Source organism: Dama dama, chromosome 18 (assembly GCF_033118175.1).
Source record: "Dama dama isolate Ldn47 chromosome 18, ASM3311817v1, whole genome shotgun sequence".
Taxonomy (NCBI): Eukaryota; Metazoa; Chordata; class Mammalia; order Artiodactyla; family Cervidae; genus Dama; species Dama dama.
The window spans coordinates 62,532,879-62,549,754 of NC_083698.1; the positions used below are offsets into that span (position 1 = coordinate 62,532,879).

A 16,876-nucleotide genomic window follows, 5' to 3' on the forward strand; every position below is an offset into this window, starting at 1 on the left:
GTATTCAACCACACTTACAATAAAAATGCTAACTTCACTTAAGAATGTCCATGCTGATGCACAGAAAATGTTAATTGCATCCGATCTTGATCCTGCGTTAGACATCTCTTTAATAGTCTGTGTGACAAAGTAGGAGGTATGTATAAACATTGTGCGGGATACAGATGAAGGCTGTGACTAGGCAAAGCCCTATATGCAGCCATCTGAGTTGTGAGCTGAACTTGCTACTATTTTTCATGGAACCACTGACAGATGAACTATGGTTAATTCAGACAGGTATCTGGCAGGCATTTTCTTGAAAATAAATTGAACTCAAGGGAAACAAATGATATATTGTTGCCAGTGATCAAATACAAGTTACCTTAAAAATCAGAATTTGGAGAAACATGTTTGCCATTATGAACTCCAGGGCTTCCTGATACTTAAAAACTTTCTGATGAGTTGAGTGATGACATTAACAACTGTGATTTTTTATATGGTTTCTTGTATAATGAAATGTGTCAACATTCAGAGGCTCCATATAACTTCATAAAACAATAACTTTCACGTGACCAACGTATCATGTTACTAAGCCATGCAGTGGTAAAAGATTCATTCAAAGTGCAAGACAAACCAATGAAAACTGATAACACACAAAAAGTTCATTGGGATGGTTTCAGATTCCACATTAAGAAACAACTTGTCTAGCTTTGATTTAATAGTAAATAATACCCCTAGTTTTCTGAAAAGACAATGAAGAAACTTTTCCCTTTTCCAACTGCATGACCATCTCTGAGCCATGAAATTCCAGATCTCAAAAGGCATCTTGGACACCTGGTCTAACAAACAAGACCATGGCCAAGAGACCATGTCCAAAAGACCTTTAAAGGCCCTGTCCGAAAATCTCACAAGATGTAGGCAGGGGCAGAGAGAGTGTCCACTGCTTTTTGCCTTTAATTCCATATGAACTGGGAGAAGAGTGCTGGCCCCTGAAGCCTCATGTACCCGCATGTATACATGCTGCCCCAAGAGTGGGGGTGACCAGCATGGACACAGATGCCCTGCTTTTGGTTTGCTCGGGCGCCCTGATTTGACGGACACCACACTATGAGTTTGGGGTTTGATTTTCCCTTGTTCTGTCCCTCCTTTTACATTCATCCTCTCCTTTGCTTTAGTTTCTCATCTGACAGGACCCTACCATCGCCTCTTTTTAAGGGAGACTATAGAACATTGGTGTTAAATTTTTAGAATTTTTTTAAAGCAAAACCAAACTATAAGGATTGGGATTTCTTTTTCTTTTTTCACTGTCATGTTTTTAAAAATCAAAAATATGTTCTCTAAACTTGGCTGGGTCCCCCACTCCTGAACTGCAAAGATAAACCCTGGTCAATGTGTTCTCACTTGGCAAAGGAACATAGAACCATGGTAACTACCTGGTTGATAAGATGGGTAAACTGAGGGCAGGGTAGGTCATGAGGCCATGGCCCCACAGGGAGCTGGCAGGAGAGCTAGGGAATGATAAAAGGCCCCTTCTTCTTGCCCATCCCATGATATATATCCTCCCTTCTGGAGCTGTCTTGTGGGGCACCCTAAATAAACCCAGACACCCCTTAAGCCATGCCTATCCTCAATTTCCACACTCATAGCATCAAGCTCAAGCATCATAGCTCATAGCTCATAGTTCATAGCTCATAGCTCATCATGCTCATAGTTCAAGCATCAGGCCCACCTGTGGGGAGCTGGCAACGGGCCCGGCCATCATGCCTCGGACAATCAGGCCAGACTTTGGCCTGACCTTATCTCCCATCCTCTTCGTGTCCAAGGAAGGCTCTGACATTGGAAGCTTGTCCATCTTCTCCCAAGCAGAAGCCACAGGGGGGCCTTCACCTGGGACAGTCTTTATGGGCCTACTTTTGTGCGAGGACCTTTTGGATGATACAAAATGACCAAGTACATCCCCGTCAAGACTGTCTTGTCTGCAAAAAAGGGATATTTCCATTAAAACAGAGTCCTCAAGGGAAATTGCTAGCAATAATAATAAATTGCACAGTCCACAGGCATTCACAGTAAGCCCATTCACAAATCTGTGGTGATTTCTAACCAGCTTTATCACTAAAGGTAAGGAAAAGAGCAGACTTCTGTATCTGGGCAGGTCTGGCCTACAAAATGAGACCAGAACCAAGAAACAAAACCAGGGTTGATGCCTGATGATAGGATTCCTTGAATTGTCAACATAAAGAGCATCCTTGTTTCTCCCAGACTCCAGTGATTAAGGAAAACTGTCGCCCTTCAATACAATAGTCCCCCACCCCACCCCACCTATAGTATATACAGGGTTTAGTACTAACCAGGGTTCCAGGTGTTTACTGGGGGTCTTGGAATGTATCCCCCATGGATAATGGGGAAGGATGGTATAGTCTTGAAAGGGGTGGAGCCCCATTATTGCACACCACTCAAGGTGGTGGATAGAGACCTTTGACAAACTTGGTGTTCCCAGTTAAAGTTCAGCAATGTTAGGCATGGCAACAGCTTCTTTTCTTGGGTTGCTTGGCATTGAGAGAGAGAAAGAATAAGAAAGAAAGATGGTGCACGTGTATGTGTGTGTATGTTTAAGAAAGTAAGAAAGCAGGACTTCCCTGGTGGACCAGTGGCTGAGATTCCGCACTCCTAATCCAGGGGGCCCAAGTTCGATCCCTGGCTGGGGAACTAGATCCCACATGCTGCAACAAAAATTGAAGATCCCTGTGCCACAGGTAAGACCCAGTGCAACCAAATAAATAAAGAGTTTTTTTTTTTTTTTAATGCCAATTCTTTTTTTTTCTGAGTTCCAAAAGGACTTATTTTTCAGATTTTTTCATCTCTCCAGTGTTCTGTGGCCTTTCAGAATTCTATACCTGTCTTTAAGAACATGCAAACAAAGGAAGCCCTTGAACCTTCTGAATCATGTAAATTAAATTACACATTTTGAATCATAAGTATCCTCCATCACAAAGTGATCCATTCCCATGGCCTCTGGAGAAAAATAACAGTGCTCCGTGACAGGGATTCTGAAAACGCAGAGGGTGGGAGGCTGAGTGACGGCCTCCTGAAGATGCTCACACCCTAAATCCTGGAACCCGTGAATATGTTACCTTACATGGCAAAAGAAAAGGACTTTGCAGACATGACTATGTTAAGACTCTTGAGATGAAGAGGGAGGGGATAAATGTATACATACAAGTGACTCACAATGTTGTATGGAGGAAACTAACACAATGTTGTAAAGAAATTATATTCCAGTAAAAAATAAACAAAAAGAATCTTGAGATGGGCATATTACCATAGATTGCCTGGGTGGGCCCAGCACAATCACAGGGGTCCTTCTTAGAGGGAGACAGGAGGATGAGTCAGCAGTAGATGTGACAACAGAAGCAGGGGTTGTAGGGATGTGCTCTGAAGAAAGAGAAAAAAGGCCACAAGCCAAGGAATGGAGGCGGCCTCTAGAATTTAGAAAAGGGAAGGAAACAGATTCTCCCCTCAAAGTTTCTAGAAAGAACCAACCCTCCTGACACCTTGCCATTAGCCCAGTGAGACCAATTTTGGACTTCTGACCTCAGAACTGTAAGGTAATAAATTGGTGTCACTTTAGGACATCATGATGGTTCAGTTTTGTAGGTCAACTTGCTTAGGCTATCTATGCTCCCCAAGTGTTTGGTCAAACACTAGTCAAGATGTTGCTATGAAGATATTTTTTAGATGTGATTAATATCTACAATCAGATGCTTAAAGGATATCACCCTAGATAATATAGGTGGGCTTCAATTAATCAGTTGACGACCTTAAGAAAAAAAACAAAAGTTTCCCAAAGAAGTAATTCTGCCTCAAGGTTGTAACACAGAAAACCTGCCTGAGCTTCCAGCATACTAGTTCGCCACATAGATTTCAGACTTGCCAGCCCCTACAACCACATGAACCAATTCCTTAAAAATAAATCTTTAAATACATAACATTTATGCATACATATATTTGTGCATGTGTGCTAAGTCACTTCAGTAGTGTCTGACTCTTTTAGACCCTGTGGACTGTAGCTCTCCAGGCTCCTCTGTCCATAGGATTCTCCAGGCAAGAAAACTGGAGGATGATTACCATGTCATCCTCCAGGGGATCTTCCCAACTCAGGGATCGAACCACATTTCTTAATGTCTGTTGCATTGGCAGGCGGGTTCTTTACCATTAGCACGACCTTGGAAGCCAATGTACATTTATACCTATACACATTTATATATCCTATTAGTACCTGCTGGTCGTGTATCTCTGGAGAACCCTATTACAGCGACTGAGTTTATCACAATTTATTACAGAAGAAGTAAGAAACTAATCCACAGTATAAATGAGAAGAGATACCTGGCTTTACTTATTTCTGACAATGATGTTCTCCAGCTCTCATCTTCATCTGCGAGGTCATATATGTTTACCAGAGCAGTCTCTGAGCTTGTCCATGGTAATTTGTTACTTTTCTTTGGTACTGAGAGTGCAGGGATTGGTGTTTCTTGAGTAACATTGTTACCAATATTCCCAAAGTGATCCAGAAAGTATCTGGTAATGAGTTCAAGGTTTGTTTTTAGAGGATTTTCCTTTGCCTATCATTGGAAGAAAAAAATCCTTAATTTATTCACAGCTTTAGAGGAAGGGTGGGAAAAGCAGCCACTGCAATTCTTTGACATAGTTTATTAACTTCTTACTCATCTATACATTCTCTCAGCAAACATTCACTGACTACTTATTATATGTCAAGTTCTGTGTTAGGTAGCAACAGAGATGAAAATAAAACCAATACCTTCAAAGAACTAGCATCCAATGCTTGAGACAGGAGATTCAGTGATAATAAATGTAATAAAATGTGATATGAACAGAGGCATACCTAATCAAATTTCCTCTTGGTTTTTTTCACCTGGAAATAAATTTATAAAATATATATCCTTTCATTAAAAAAAAAAAATTAAGTCTTTATGATCACTAACTCTACTAGTTTATAAACATTTGGGACCTGAATGATTTCTTAGTTTGTGTACGCTATGTGTGTGTGTGTGTGTGTGTGTGTGTGTGTGTGTGTGTGTGTGTGTGTGTGTGTGCTAAGTCACCAGTCTTGTCCAACTCTTTGCGACCCCATGGACTGTAGCCTTCCAGGCTCCTCTGTCCATGGCATTCTCCAGGCAAAATCCTGGAGTGGGCTGCCATGCCCTCCTCCAGGGGACCTTCCCGTGGAGGATCTAACCCCAACCCAAGGATCTAACCCGTGTCTACTGTGGCTCCTGCTCTGCAGACGGGTTCTTCCACTGAGCCACCGGGGAAGCCCCTTCTGAGTCTGTGGACTCTACATCTAACACTGCACGCAAGGAAGGCCGGACAAACAGCAGCAGCTTAGTGCTAGAGCCCAGAGAGGCAGTCAGGATTGACTCAGTGTACGTCCCAATCTCTGAAAAAGATAAAACGAAACCCTTTGGTAGTAGATTTTGGAAACAAGTGGTATCAGTACTTCCCTACCCTGACAGCACTAAATATTACCTTTGAAGGTTTCTTTCAAAGACAAATTCTCGGGCCTTGCTGAGTCTTACTAAGCCAAAATCGCCCAAGATTAGAGCCCTGATTCCTTTTAGAAGTTCCCCTAAGTAATTTGCATAGACAGAGTTATCCAAGCTGGTCTCAGGAGCTAGCCCATGTGTCAGTCAGCACCCCACCTGCCGGGTAACATTCAGGCCCTTGGGAAAAGCAGCCAGGCATGGGGCGGGTGGTGACTTTGCAGTCAGAAGGATAAAGTGCCTGATAAAGAGCCTGGCACAAGGCACAGAGCCTGAGTACTCTGGGACCAGGACCCACAGGTTATGACCAAGCTCAACAGAATCATCAGGCAGTCAAAATCAGGGGACAGTTCTATTTTTTAGAACGGGACCCAAACTATTTTGTCTAAGTCTAAATGAAACTTACAATGAAGAGAGTTGGGGTGGGGGGGGCTGGGGACATTACATAATTTACTTCAATCTTCTTATTTTTCTTTCAGTATGAGAGATTTGGGGCCCTAAATACCTGAATTATACATTGTGGTTTTTCATATCACTTTGCTCATAAAGATACAGCCTTTATATGAAACGAGATACCATTTTTCAAAACCTTAGTTTTACATAAGCATTTTATCTATGGCATCGTTAATAGGGGAAAACAAATTACTAAAATTAACATTAAATTGCAGGGCTTTCCCAGAATCACTCTAGTTTTGAGCTGAGTGAACATCAAAATTATCATGACATAGATAAATGTGTATATTTTCCTATAAAATATAAACTCCAATGTATTGTATAATAGCTAGTAACTACTGGATAAATCGAATAATCAGGGTACTTATTGAGGTCTAATGAAAATACCTTAAGGATCTTAAGATAATAGCTACCCTTAGGGAGACCATACTACAGTGAAGAAATAAAAATAACTTGAATGGCAAAGATGCTTCTGGGAAGTTAGGCAAAGTTGCATTTTTACAAAAATCTCACTGTGCCACAATGGTTAATTGAATTTTCTGCTTAACTGTCTCACTCTCTCTAGAAAAAAATCTTTGTAAAATGTACAATGCACTCTCCTGCCTTGTAAGAGAGCCGGGGGAAGACTGCTGAGTGTTTGCTGCCTGGGCAGCAGTCTTCTGCCTACAGGACTTCAATCAAGTGCGAACAGGAAATGGAGGGGCCCGCGTGTCACCACAGGACCCCGAGCACAAAGGTCTTTCCATTGCTTCTGGAAAGACTTCACCCGGCTGCCACTGGTGATAAATGCTGAACAACACGTCCATGAGATTCTTTCCACCTCTGACACTACGCCCTCCCACAAGGCAACATCTGCTGGAGAGCCCCTTCTTGAATCTGTCAACTACACACTGGCGCTTGCTGAAGGCATTTGCCGTCTGCCTCTGTGGAGATGACTCCTGTGCCGCTGTAGCTCTTGGCGCATCCTGGGGGAGTTCAGGGTGGAGACTGAGGCACTCTGAGCTCCAGGGAAACTGGTGGAACAAGTCTTAAGACAGTTTTCAGGAACTGATATTTTCAGGATATCGCAATATTTTTAGGAACTGATTTCAGGATCCTAATCCTTGCAAGCTCCTCATATCTAGAAAAGCATTAAAACCCTTCATGATGACATCAGCTCCTTGTGACTAGCAGAAAATCTCTTGTAAAGAAGCGTTTGACTGCACTGAACTCCTGCTTCACCAAAATCTTATATATCGCCCTTCCCCCACTACCTCTTTGGCGCAGTCTCTCAGAGCCATCTGAGATGCTGCCTCCCAGGCTGCAGTCGTCACTTTGCCCCAAATAACACTTAACTCACAACCCTCACATTGTGCATTATTTTTAGTCAACAAGTCAAATCATAAGATTGTCTCTTCTAACAGAAAGAGCAATTAATTCAGAATGATAGTATTATTCATTCATTCGTATCTTCATTCACTTGTTCGTTCATTCATTCATTCATAAATACACACTATTTACTACATCATCAAGCATGTATGAAGTATGCAGATACAACCGGTATCCTAAAGCGTCCAGAGTAGTGGGAGAGGCAGACCTTAAGTAAACACCCACACAAATATTCTATTATAAGCGTAATAAGCACAACAGAAGAAAACTATGCAGTATCCTGAAGGCTTATAACCGACGGTGGGGGGATCGAGGTGGGGGATCAAGTAAGCACCCCCATCACCACCCAAGGAGGTACCTATTCCATTTGCTATCTCAACTCCAACACACCCGGGTTAGTTGAACCCAAACCCCCCATCTGCCTGAATTAAATGTCACAGTAGCCTTAAGAAAAAGGTATTACTCAGAGCTGAAGAAAGAAAACCATTTGGAGGCAAAGAATGGAAAATTTTAGCATAACTGAATGCTATATTCTTCAGTACAGTCTTAACTAAAAATAGTCTCTCGGGAGAGGAGGGAGCACAGGGAATAATTGTTAACAGGCTCAGGCCTGGGTGCAAAAATGAGTCCCATACAGTGCAAGCATGCTCTGACAGTGGGGTGGGGCAGACAGAAGCTGGAAACCCAGCACACAGTCGGGATTTGTCTGTTTCTCCCTGACCGCAGGTACGGCAAGCCTCCAGCCACTGGTCTCTGATGACCTGGCAGGGCTCGTGAGTACCGTGACATTACCAAAATCCATTCCAGAACTCCCCACCACACTTTAAAAGCATGTACCTTGTTCTCCTTGTAGAGAAATTCAAGATGCAAAACCTTTCGGAGATGGTTTCTGCTGTTTATGCTGAGATCAGAGCGTGGGCGTTCCTGGTCCATGGTCACACACGTCTTCTTTAAGCCCTGAGGGAAGCACTCTAAATCACTATTTACCATTTTAAATCTAAACCTTCCCAGCTCTGACGCAGAGGATCAACAAAAGACTGTTGATGTTCATTACGGTCATCTCCCACCTTCCTCACTGGATATTGGGAGGACTGAAAACTGACTTAAGAATTTACTCTTATGTAACTTTCACACTTGACATCATCTTCATGATTATTATTCCGAATCTTACAGCCACACTGTGGGCAGAGCTCAGGCTGAAGCTGTCAGCACATTTTAGAGAAAAAGAAAGTGAAATCCGGGTAACTGTCTCGCTGCCCACCACTGGCTCAGGAGCTCAGGGTTTGGCTTAGATATGGGGCCACGAGATATGAAGCTTTAAAAATAAACAGGAGGAAACACATAAGCAAAAGGCCAACAGTCATTCCCTTCTTTTTGCAGATGGGGCGCCAGGGTTGATTTGTCCAACATAACAGAATGGACTCACAGAGATGGAGATCTGACCATCCCGGACTGTGAGCAGGTGACACCAGGACCAGACTCACAGGAAGCATGTGGTGAGTGTCTGCTGTGTCCCAGCCCAGCTGCTTTCCATCCTCCAGCCCTGAACTCCCAAAAGGCCCAGCCCGTGGGGCCCCTTAAGAGTCTGGCTCCTTCTTTTGAAAACAACCAGAGCAGCTGCAGCCTGCCCACCTTCCCAGACAGCGATGAGCACCGAAAGGCAGAAGAATGGGAGATGCCTCACACGCAGCTCAGCCTGGCACTAAGGGATCCCCTTGTTCTTGATGGATCCAGACCCCAGTGTGAGCCAGGCTTCAGTGGCTCCCCCAGGCTTTGCGTTCAGAATTTTGCAGAGACTCTCAGTGCTGGGAGAACAAGAAAAAAAACTGCTGCCTGCCATGAGCTGGGCCAACAAGAATTTGTGAAACAAGACATACGAATACAACCTTGAACCAAAGAGAAAAAAAGGAAGTTTCTAGTCAGCTATTTACTGACCATCATCCATGTGCTCACTCCTGTTTTCCAGTTTCCCCATCTGTGAAATGAAAGCAACAAACCACTAGTCCACCAGTTTGTCTGCTAGAGGCAGAGGAGTGAAAAGACCAAAGTCCTGACCCTCATAGAGCTCACCCAAATGACAAGTACAAAGGCCCCGTGGCAGCTACAAGGAGGCCAGTATAGCTAGAGCCATATAACTAGGGGCAAGTGGCAGGAAATAAGGTCCGAGAGGTTGCCTAGAGCTTGCTAAGCAAAGGCCTTATTGGCTTTTGTGAAATGGGAAGGCTACTGGAGGACTGGGGAAAAAGGAGCATTCTGAACTAACATATTTGCAAAGGATTGCTTGGCTTCTAGGTTGAGGACAGACTATATGGGACAGGGGACTAAGCATTAAGACTAGGAGGCTATTGAACAATTCACATGAAAGATGGAGGTGGCGTGGACCAGGGTAGTGGTAGCAGAAGTGTAGGTAAGTACGCTTTATGTACATAAAGTATTACGTACTTATGTACATAAGTATTCTTTACGTGCTCTGATGGTAAAGCCCACAAGTGTACAGATGGACTGCATGCAGGGTGCATAAGAAGGAAAAGGCCAGGGATGGTTCTAAAGGCTTTGGCCCAGGCAACCATACAGTTAGTGGTGTTACTGAAGTGGGAAAAATTGCAGGAGGTAGAAAGAATCAGGAATTGAGTTTTGAATGTGTGAAGTTGAGATGTTTATTGGATATCCAAGCGAAAATGTAAACTAGGCAGTTGGAAAGAATGTAAGAGTTCAAGGAGAGGTCTTGGCTAGAGACAGACATTTGGGAATTGTCAGCATGTCGATAGTAATGGAGCCCACAACAGTGGTGGAAGCGGCTGAAAAATAAGAAGAGAAGAGAGTCAGAGACTAAGCCTTTAAATCCACCAGCACGCACATGGCTTCCCTGGTAGCTCAGACAGTAAAGAATCCGCCTGCAATGCAGGAAACCCTAGTTCAATTCCAGGGTTGGGAAGAGTTGCTGGAGAAGGGACAGGCTACCCCCTCCAGTATTCTTGGGCTTTCCTTGTGGCTCAGCTGAAGAATCTGCCTGCAATGAGGGAGACCTGGGTTTGATCCCTGGGTTGGGAAGATCCCCTGGAGAAGGGATAGGCTACACACTCCAGTATTCTGGCCTGGAGAGTTCCATGGACAGAGGAGCCTGGCAGGCTACAGTCCATGGGGTTGCAAAGAGTCGGTCACAACTGAGCAACTTTCACATGCACAGCTCAGGAAGCCACGGGCAATTTGCCAAGAACCCAAGAAAGAGTGACCAGAGAAGTACAGAAGGAAAACCAAAAGGAGGTGATCTCCAGAAGCCAAGGGGAATGAGCTTCCAAGAAGGACATAACCAGCTGAGTTCAACATGATTGTTAGACCAATAAATGTAAAGACTGAAAACAAGAAGTCACTGATGAAACTGACAAGAGCTGTCTCCATGGATTGAGGGGGACAAAAGCCTGATTAAAGTTTGAGAAAACAGGGAGAAGAATTAGAATCAGAGCACACATAGTCCTTTCATACAGTTTTGCTATAAAAAGGAGAAGAAAAATAGACTAGTAGCAGGAGGGGCATGGGGGTCAGGATGGACTTTGTAGGAGCATGTTTACACGTTGATAGAACTGATCCAGTAGAGAAGGCAAAAATGTATGATACAATAAAGACAGGATGGTAACCGCACCAGTGTCCTGGAGCACAGAGAGGGGACAGGCACATGGGGAAGGCTTGGCCTTACCCAGAGGATGGCAAACTCATTCCCAAGAACAGGAGGGAGGATGGGGCAAATGGTTCAGGCCCAAGAGGGTTAGTTACTGTAGGGCATGATGGAGTTTTCTCATGAATGTTTCTATTTTCTCAGTGAAATTAAGAAGGGGAAGGGGCTTTGGCGCTTGAGGAGAGAGATGTGTGAAACGTCCATCTAAGACTGGAGACTGGAGAAGGAAATGGCAACCCACTCCAGTATTCTTGCCTGGGAAATCCCATGGACAGAGGAGCCTGGCAGGCTACAGTCCATGTGGTCACAAAGAGTCAGAAACAACTGAGTGACTAAGAACGAAACTGCAGAAGTATAACCAGGTGGGCAGGCATCTCTGAGGCATCACAGGAGTGAGAGACCACAAATTGATGGTGAAACCATCAACATAACAGTGTGCTTTTCCCCAGCCTCATTCAGCTCCGCAGCACAAGCAAGGAGGAGGCCAAATATAAAGAAGGGAGAGACGGACAAGTGATCTGAGTGGGGTGTTGAGGGGTGATGTATGGGTAAGATGTGGGGAGAGGCCACAAGAGGGCTGAGGGACCATGAAAAGTTGGCAAAAACAGTGGAATGGAGATGGGAGTGAGGCTGAAGAATAGTTTATATTGGACTGCTGCTGGGAATGAGCTGGAAGTGAGGATGATGGGATGCTTGGAACTGGGATTATGGAAATGACAAGCTTAGGGCATGACCACCTGCAAGAGGCAGCGGAGGCAGGCTAGGACACGTTCTTGCAGGAGAATGCAGCTGGGGCACGAGCTTGGTGGATCCTGCCACTGCCAGGAGACTGTCCTGATTCTCCCTGTGGAGGGATCACACTTGGAGGAGGCCAGCATAGCTGGGCATGATGTAGGATGGAGGGTAAAGGAAGCAGCAGTAGAAGGTAAGGTTCAGGGGGGAGCTGGCAGCCAGGTTGTAGGGAGCCTGGGAGGCCCGGGCAAGGCCTTCCCTGGGATTTATTCTAATTGCAAAAGAAATATATGGGGGGCACAGTTTGGGCAGAGGAGTGGCATGATCTGACCCGCTCACCCCAGGCAAGTTTATTCACCTCCCAGTCTTATCATAGTCTTTTGTGAAAGGGAATAATTATACATGTCTTTCAGCACTGTTATGAGGGTTTGAGAAAATAAACAGGCACCTGGAAGGTACCACACATCAGGATGAGAACTCCCTTGGTTAGGTAGGTAGGTACCTGCTTTGCACCAAGCCCCAGGGACAGTCCACAGTCTCTGCCCCAGAGCAGAAAGCAGCCAATCTGGGCTGCAGTCCCAGCTTCCATGCGTTTCTGAGTGACTGTGGGTAACAGACTCCTTTCTCCTCTTGGGGTTTAGTGTCTCCTGACAAAAAAGTCGGAAGAGAGGAAGCCAGGTGAACCAGATAACTGCAAAGGTTCTGCCCAGTTCAGTATGCCCACCAATGTGAACCTGTCTAGTGGGTGAGACAGGCAGATGCATAAACTATAACATGAGTGCCCATGAGCAGACCACAGACAAATGAGTCAGTTCTTCCAGCCACAGGTACCTGAGACCTCCTGAAGGAAATGGGACTTGGGATGGACTGTGGGTGGAATAGGGGAAAGCATGTGAGAGAAGCTGGAAATGAAACTGGACTGGTAAGCTGGGGTCAGGCTACAGGGGAGCCTCGAACATCAGGTGAGGATTTCGGATTTCGTTTGCACTCAAGAGAGGACAGACATGGGGAAGACGCTCGGGGAGTTCCGCTTGGTAGCCCAGACTTAAACAATGGCAGTGGTCATCCTCACAGGGTGTATCATTGATATCCTGTGTGTAGCCAGGACTAGGTGATGGTGGGTCAATTAGCCATAAAAACAGAGCAGATACAGTTGAGGCCACATTGCATTTTAAATAAAAATACATTTTCGAAAAGCAAAGAAAGACACTTTCAAAACGGGCACATCAGAGATGTTGAATGCCTACTATGTGCCAGATACAGTGGCTGGAACCTGCCTGTAAATCATTATTAATCTTCACTATAAATCTGCCATGGGCAGGTCTTATTATTCCTCTTCTGTTGTTGTTGTTTAGTCGCTAAGTTATGTCAGACTCTTTGCGACCCCATGGACTGTAGCCTGCCAGGCTCCTCTGTCCAAGGGATTTCCCAGGCAAGAATACTGGAGTGGGTTGCCATTCCCTTCTCCAGGAGACCTTGTCTAAGAGTAATGGGTTCGCTCCCTACACTCCTACTATACATGGTGTAACTCCCAGCAACCTCTTCCCCAGCCCGCCTTCACCTCCACTGTCACGACAGGTGACAGCCAAGGACCTCCCCAATTTCTGAGTTCTCTGAAAACTCTCCCAGCACAAGATAATGTGCTCTGCTGTGCCTAGTCGCTCAGTCGTGTCGGACTCTTTGCCACCCCATGGATTGCAGCCGGCCAGGCTCCTCTGTCCATGGGAGTCTCCAGGCAAGAATACTGGAATGGGTCGCCACGACCTCCTCCAAGGGATCTTCCCAACCCAGGGATCGAATCCAGGTCTCACGCATTGCAGGCAGATTCTTTACCGTCTGAGCCATCAGGGAAGCCCAAGAATACAGGAGTGGGTAGCCTATCCCTTCTCCAGGGTATCTTCCCCACCCAGGAACCGAACCGGGGTCTCTTGCATTGCAGGTGGATTCTTCACCAGCTGAGCCACCAGGGAAGCCCGATACAAGATAACAGAACTTAAAACGACCTCGATTGAACTTCCCACTGATGAACAGGACTAAAGGGTTTGACTGGCAAGAACTTTTTTTAGCCCTCTGGGTTCCCTTTGGGAGGAAGTTCTTTCCTAGCGGGATGTAAGTTTGATTACATCAGAGTCGGGCAGCCGTGCTGGCCTGCTGGGCTCCCAGTGCCTCGGGAACTTTAGGAAAATGAGGAGGGCGCAGGCCCCGGCTTCGCCAGCTGGGAAGAGAGAGATCCCTCTAAGGGCGGCCGCTGTCCTGTCCCTGCTTGCCGGAAGTGAGCGGAGACAGAAATGGCTCCTGGGAAATGTAGTTCCCAAAGCCCGGGGAAAGGGGTTCTCACAGCAGGCATCTCCAGGGCAGGCAGCGGGCAGGGGAAGGGCTCCATCCAAAAGGTCTCCAGAGCCGGAGAGTCTCCAGACTGCTCCCCTCACCCACCCCCACAATCAAGCGACTCCCAGAACGGTAAGGGTGGCGCCACGTACCTTTCTGCTGAGAAACTCCCTGACCAGGGAGGCCGCCACCTCCTCCACGAAGAGGCTGTCCATGCTCCGCTTTGGCCACGAGGCCGCAGCGCCGCAGACCCAGACCCCGGGTCCGTTGCGGCCAGTATGGCCGCGTTGCCGTGGCGACGGTGTCAGCAGGGCCGGGGAACTCCGCCCCTCCCCTGGGAGTGAGCGGGTTGGGAAGGCGGGAGGAAAGGGGAGGAGCATCCTTCAAACTTGCTCTGAGAGCGGGAAGCAGAATTCAGAAGGCACAAACCCCGCGCATCCCAGGGACCAGGCCACGGGCTCCCGACTTGTGCGTCCTGGCACTGGCCTTGTCCATCTGGGTTTCCTGGATCAAGTTCCTGTTCCAGTCTGAGTCCCCATCTCTCAAGGTGTGAATGGGGGAGAGTGCCTGCCTCCTAATTCCTAAAGGAGTAGAGCCACAGTGAAGTGGTCCCTAGAGGTCTAACCCCAGCACCTCCGCCTTCTCCTGGGTTCCCACAGGCTGACTGACCTCCGTTGGCCCGGGCTGCAAGGAAAAGGAGGCCCAGGGCTTTCTGCTGACATGGTGCTGAACTTAGAGGATGAGTCCCTGGCCTCCTTGGTGCCTGCTTTCCCATAAGAACACTGCCAGTTACTGAGCAGTAAGAATTTACATACATTATCACGTCTTTAATCCTGCAGCCTCCAGTCCAGGTGGTCACTATTGGCCTATGCTTTAAAAAACAAGACACTGAGATTCAGAGAGGTTAAGATTGTGCTAAAGGTCACACGGGCTTCCCTGGTCGCTCAGTGGTAAAGAACCCACCTGCCAATGCAGGAGACGACAGTCGATCCCTGGATCAGGAAGATCCCCTGGAAAAAGAAACGGCTACCCACTCTAGTATTCTCACTTGGGAAATCCCATGGACAGAGGAGCCTGGAGGGCCCCAAAAGAGACAGATATGACTTAGCAACTGAACAATAACAACAGTATTTCAGCAAAAAACAGAAGAAAGGATAAAAGCCACACAGATGCTCAGAGCAGAGCTCTCCAGGTAGAAGCAGCAACAAGTATAAATGTCCTGAGATGGCATCGAGCCTGAGTGCTTGTGAAACAGGGAGGCCAGGAGGGAATGGGGCAACAGGACCCACAATGAAAGCCTGTGATTTTAGAAGGACATGGGCTTTTACTCGGAATTGGAGTTTGTTTGGTTTCTTTTTGTTTTTTTTTAAATTATTTATTTATTTATGGCTGCACTGGATCTTGGTTGCTGTGTGCGGGCTTTCTCTATTGTGGCAATCAGGGGCTACTTTTCCTTGTGGTGCATGAGTTCCTCATTGCAGTGGTTTCTCTTGTTGCTTCAGTAGTTGCAGCAGGGCCAGCTCAGTAGTTGTGGTACATGAGCTTAGTTGCTGTGCCACATGCAAGATCTTCCTGGACCAGGGGGCAAACCCCTGTGCCCTGCATTGGCAGACAAATTCTTAACCTCTGGACGACCACAGAAGTCTCCTAAATTGGTTTTTGAGCAGGCCTTAACAGGATCTCTCTGGCTTTGATGTTGAGAATTAACTGTAGAGGGGTCAGTGGGGAAACAGAAGAGTTAGGAGGCAATTACAACAATCAGTAGTACACGTAAATTTTAAGCTAGACATATTGGTGTGTGTGTGTTATATTTTCCTGACTGTGGTACTTTTTTATTTTCTTAAACACACTGAAGTGGAATGGTTAAGCAGGAGAAGCCCAGGAATGCATTCTTTTTCCAGACACATAGCTGAGTCCTAGGGATACAATTATCTTGAGATAACTTTGCATGTCATGCTCAGTTGCTCAGTCTTATCTGACTCTTTGTGACCCCATAGACTGTAGTCCTTCAGGCTCCTCTGTCCATGGAATTTTCCAGGCAAGAATACTGGAGTGAGTTGCCATTTCCTGCTCCAGGGTCTCTTCTTGACCAAGGGATTGAACCTGTGTCTCCTGCGTCTCCTGCATTGGTAGGTGGATTCTTTACCACCGAGCCTCCTGAAATAACTTTAAAATGCCACATAAAAGGGGACAATCTGCTCAGCAGGGGAAGGGTGAAGGGTGTCCTGCCAGCAATCTGGGGGAGGGAGTAGATTGCATCACATATCCCAATTCTTACAACTGATCCCAGCCAGTCATCCTGACTTTTTCACACTGTGTTCTTGTCAGTTGGAGAATCCCACAAAGCACTGTAAGACAGTTTAGCTCTTCTGCCAGAATGTGAATGGTGGTTGAGGTCCTCAAAAATGACTCCTTATAATGAACACGCAGAGATGTGACAACAACATCATCAAAATAAACACCGAATCATTTATACTCAGTAGCTAAGTCATGTCTGGCTTTTTGCAACCCCTTGGGCTGCAGCCCACCTGGCTCCTCTGTCTATGGGATTTTCCAAGCAAGAATACTGGAATGATTGCTATTTCCTCTTCCAGAGAAATCATTATAAATACCAATAATAATCATTTTTTAATGCCTTTCCAAGTTCCATAAATGGGGATCCACCCCTGGAGCCAATAAATAAACAAGAGCTCTAGAGCATTCAATCACAGTTTCTTCACACCACTTGCTAGCCTAAAACCAGCCGTAGCAAAGACGAGCATTGCCTCACTACTAATTAGCAGTC

At 46.0% G+C, this 16,876-nt stretch overlaps 1 protein-coding gene across 4 annotated transcripts in view; it reads right to left on the reverse strand.

Annotated features, from left to right (window-relative positions):
* The window catches only part of MINDY4 (MINDY lysine 48 deubiquitinase 4), a 110,577-nt gene extending 96,191 nt beyond the window's left edge, over positions 1-14,386 (reverse strand). For all 4 annotated transcript variants that reach the window (XM_061165426.1, XM_061165427.1, XM_061165428.1 and 1 more), the window contains exons 1-4: positions 14,244-14,386; positions 8,196-8,315; positions 4,363-4,598; positions 1,709-1,955 (exon numbers count right to left, since the gene is read on the reverse strand). In XM_061165426.1, the coding sequence (XP_061021409.1) occupies positions 1,709-1,955; positions 4,363-4,598; positions 8,196-8,315; positions 14,244-14,306 (666 nt within the window). In that variant the 5' untranslated portion in view covers positions 14,307-14,386. The remainder of the gene's footprint in view (positions 1-1,708; positions 1,956-4,362; positions 4,599-8,195; positions 8,316-14,243) is intronic.
* Between the last annotated feature and the right edge of the window lie 2,490 nt (positions 14,387-16,876).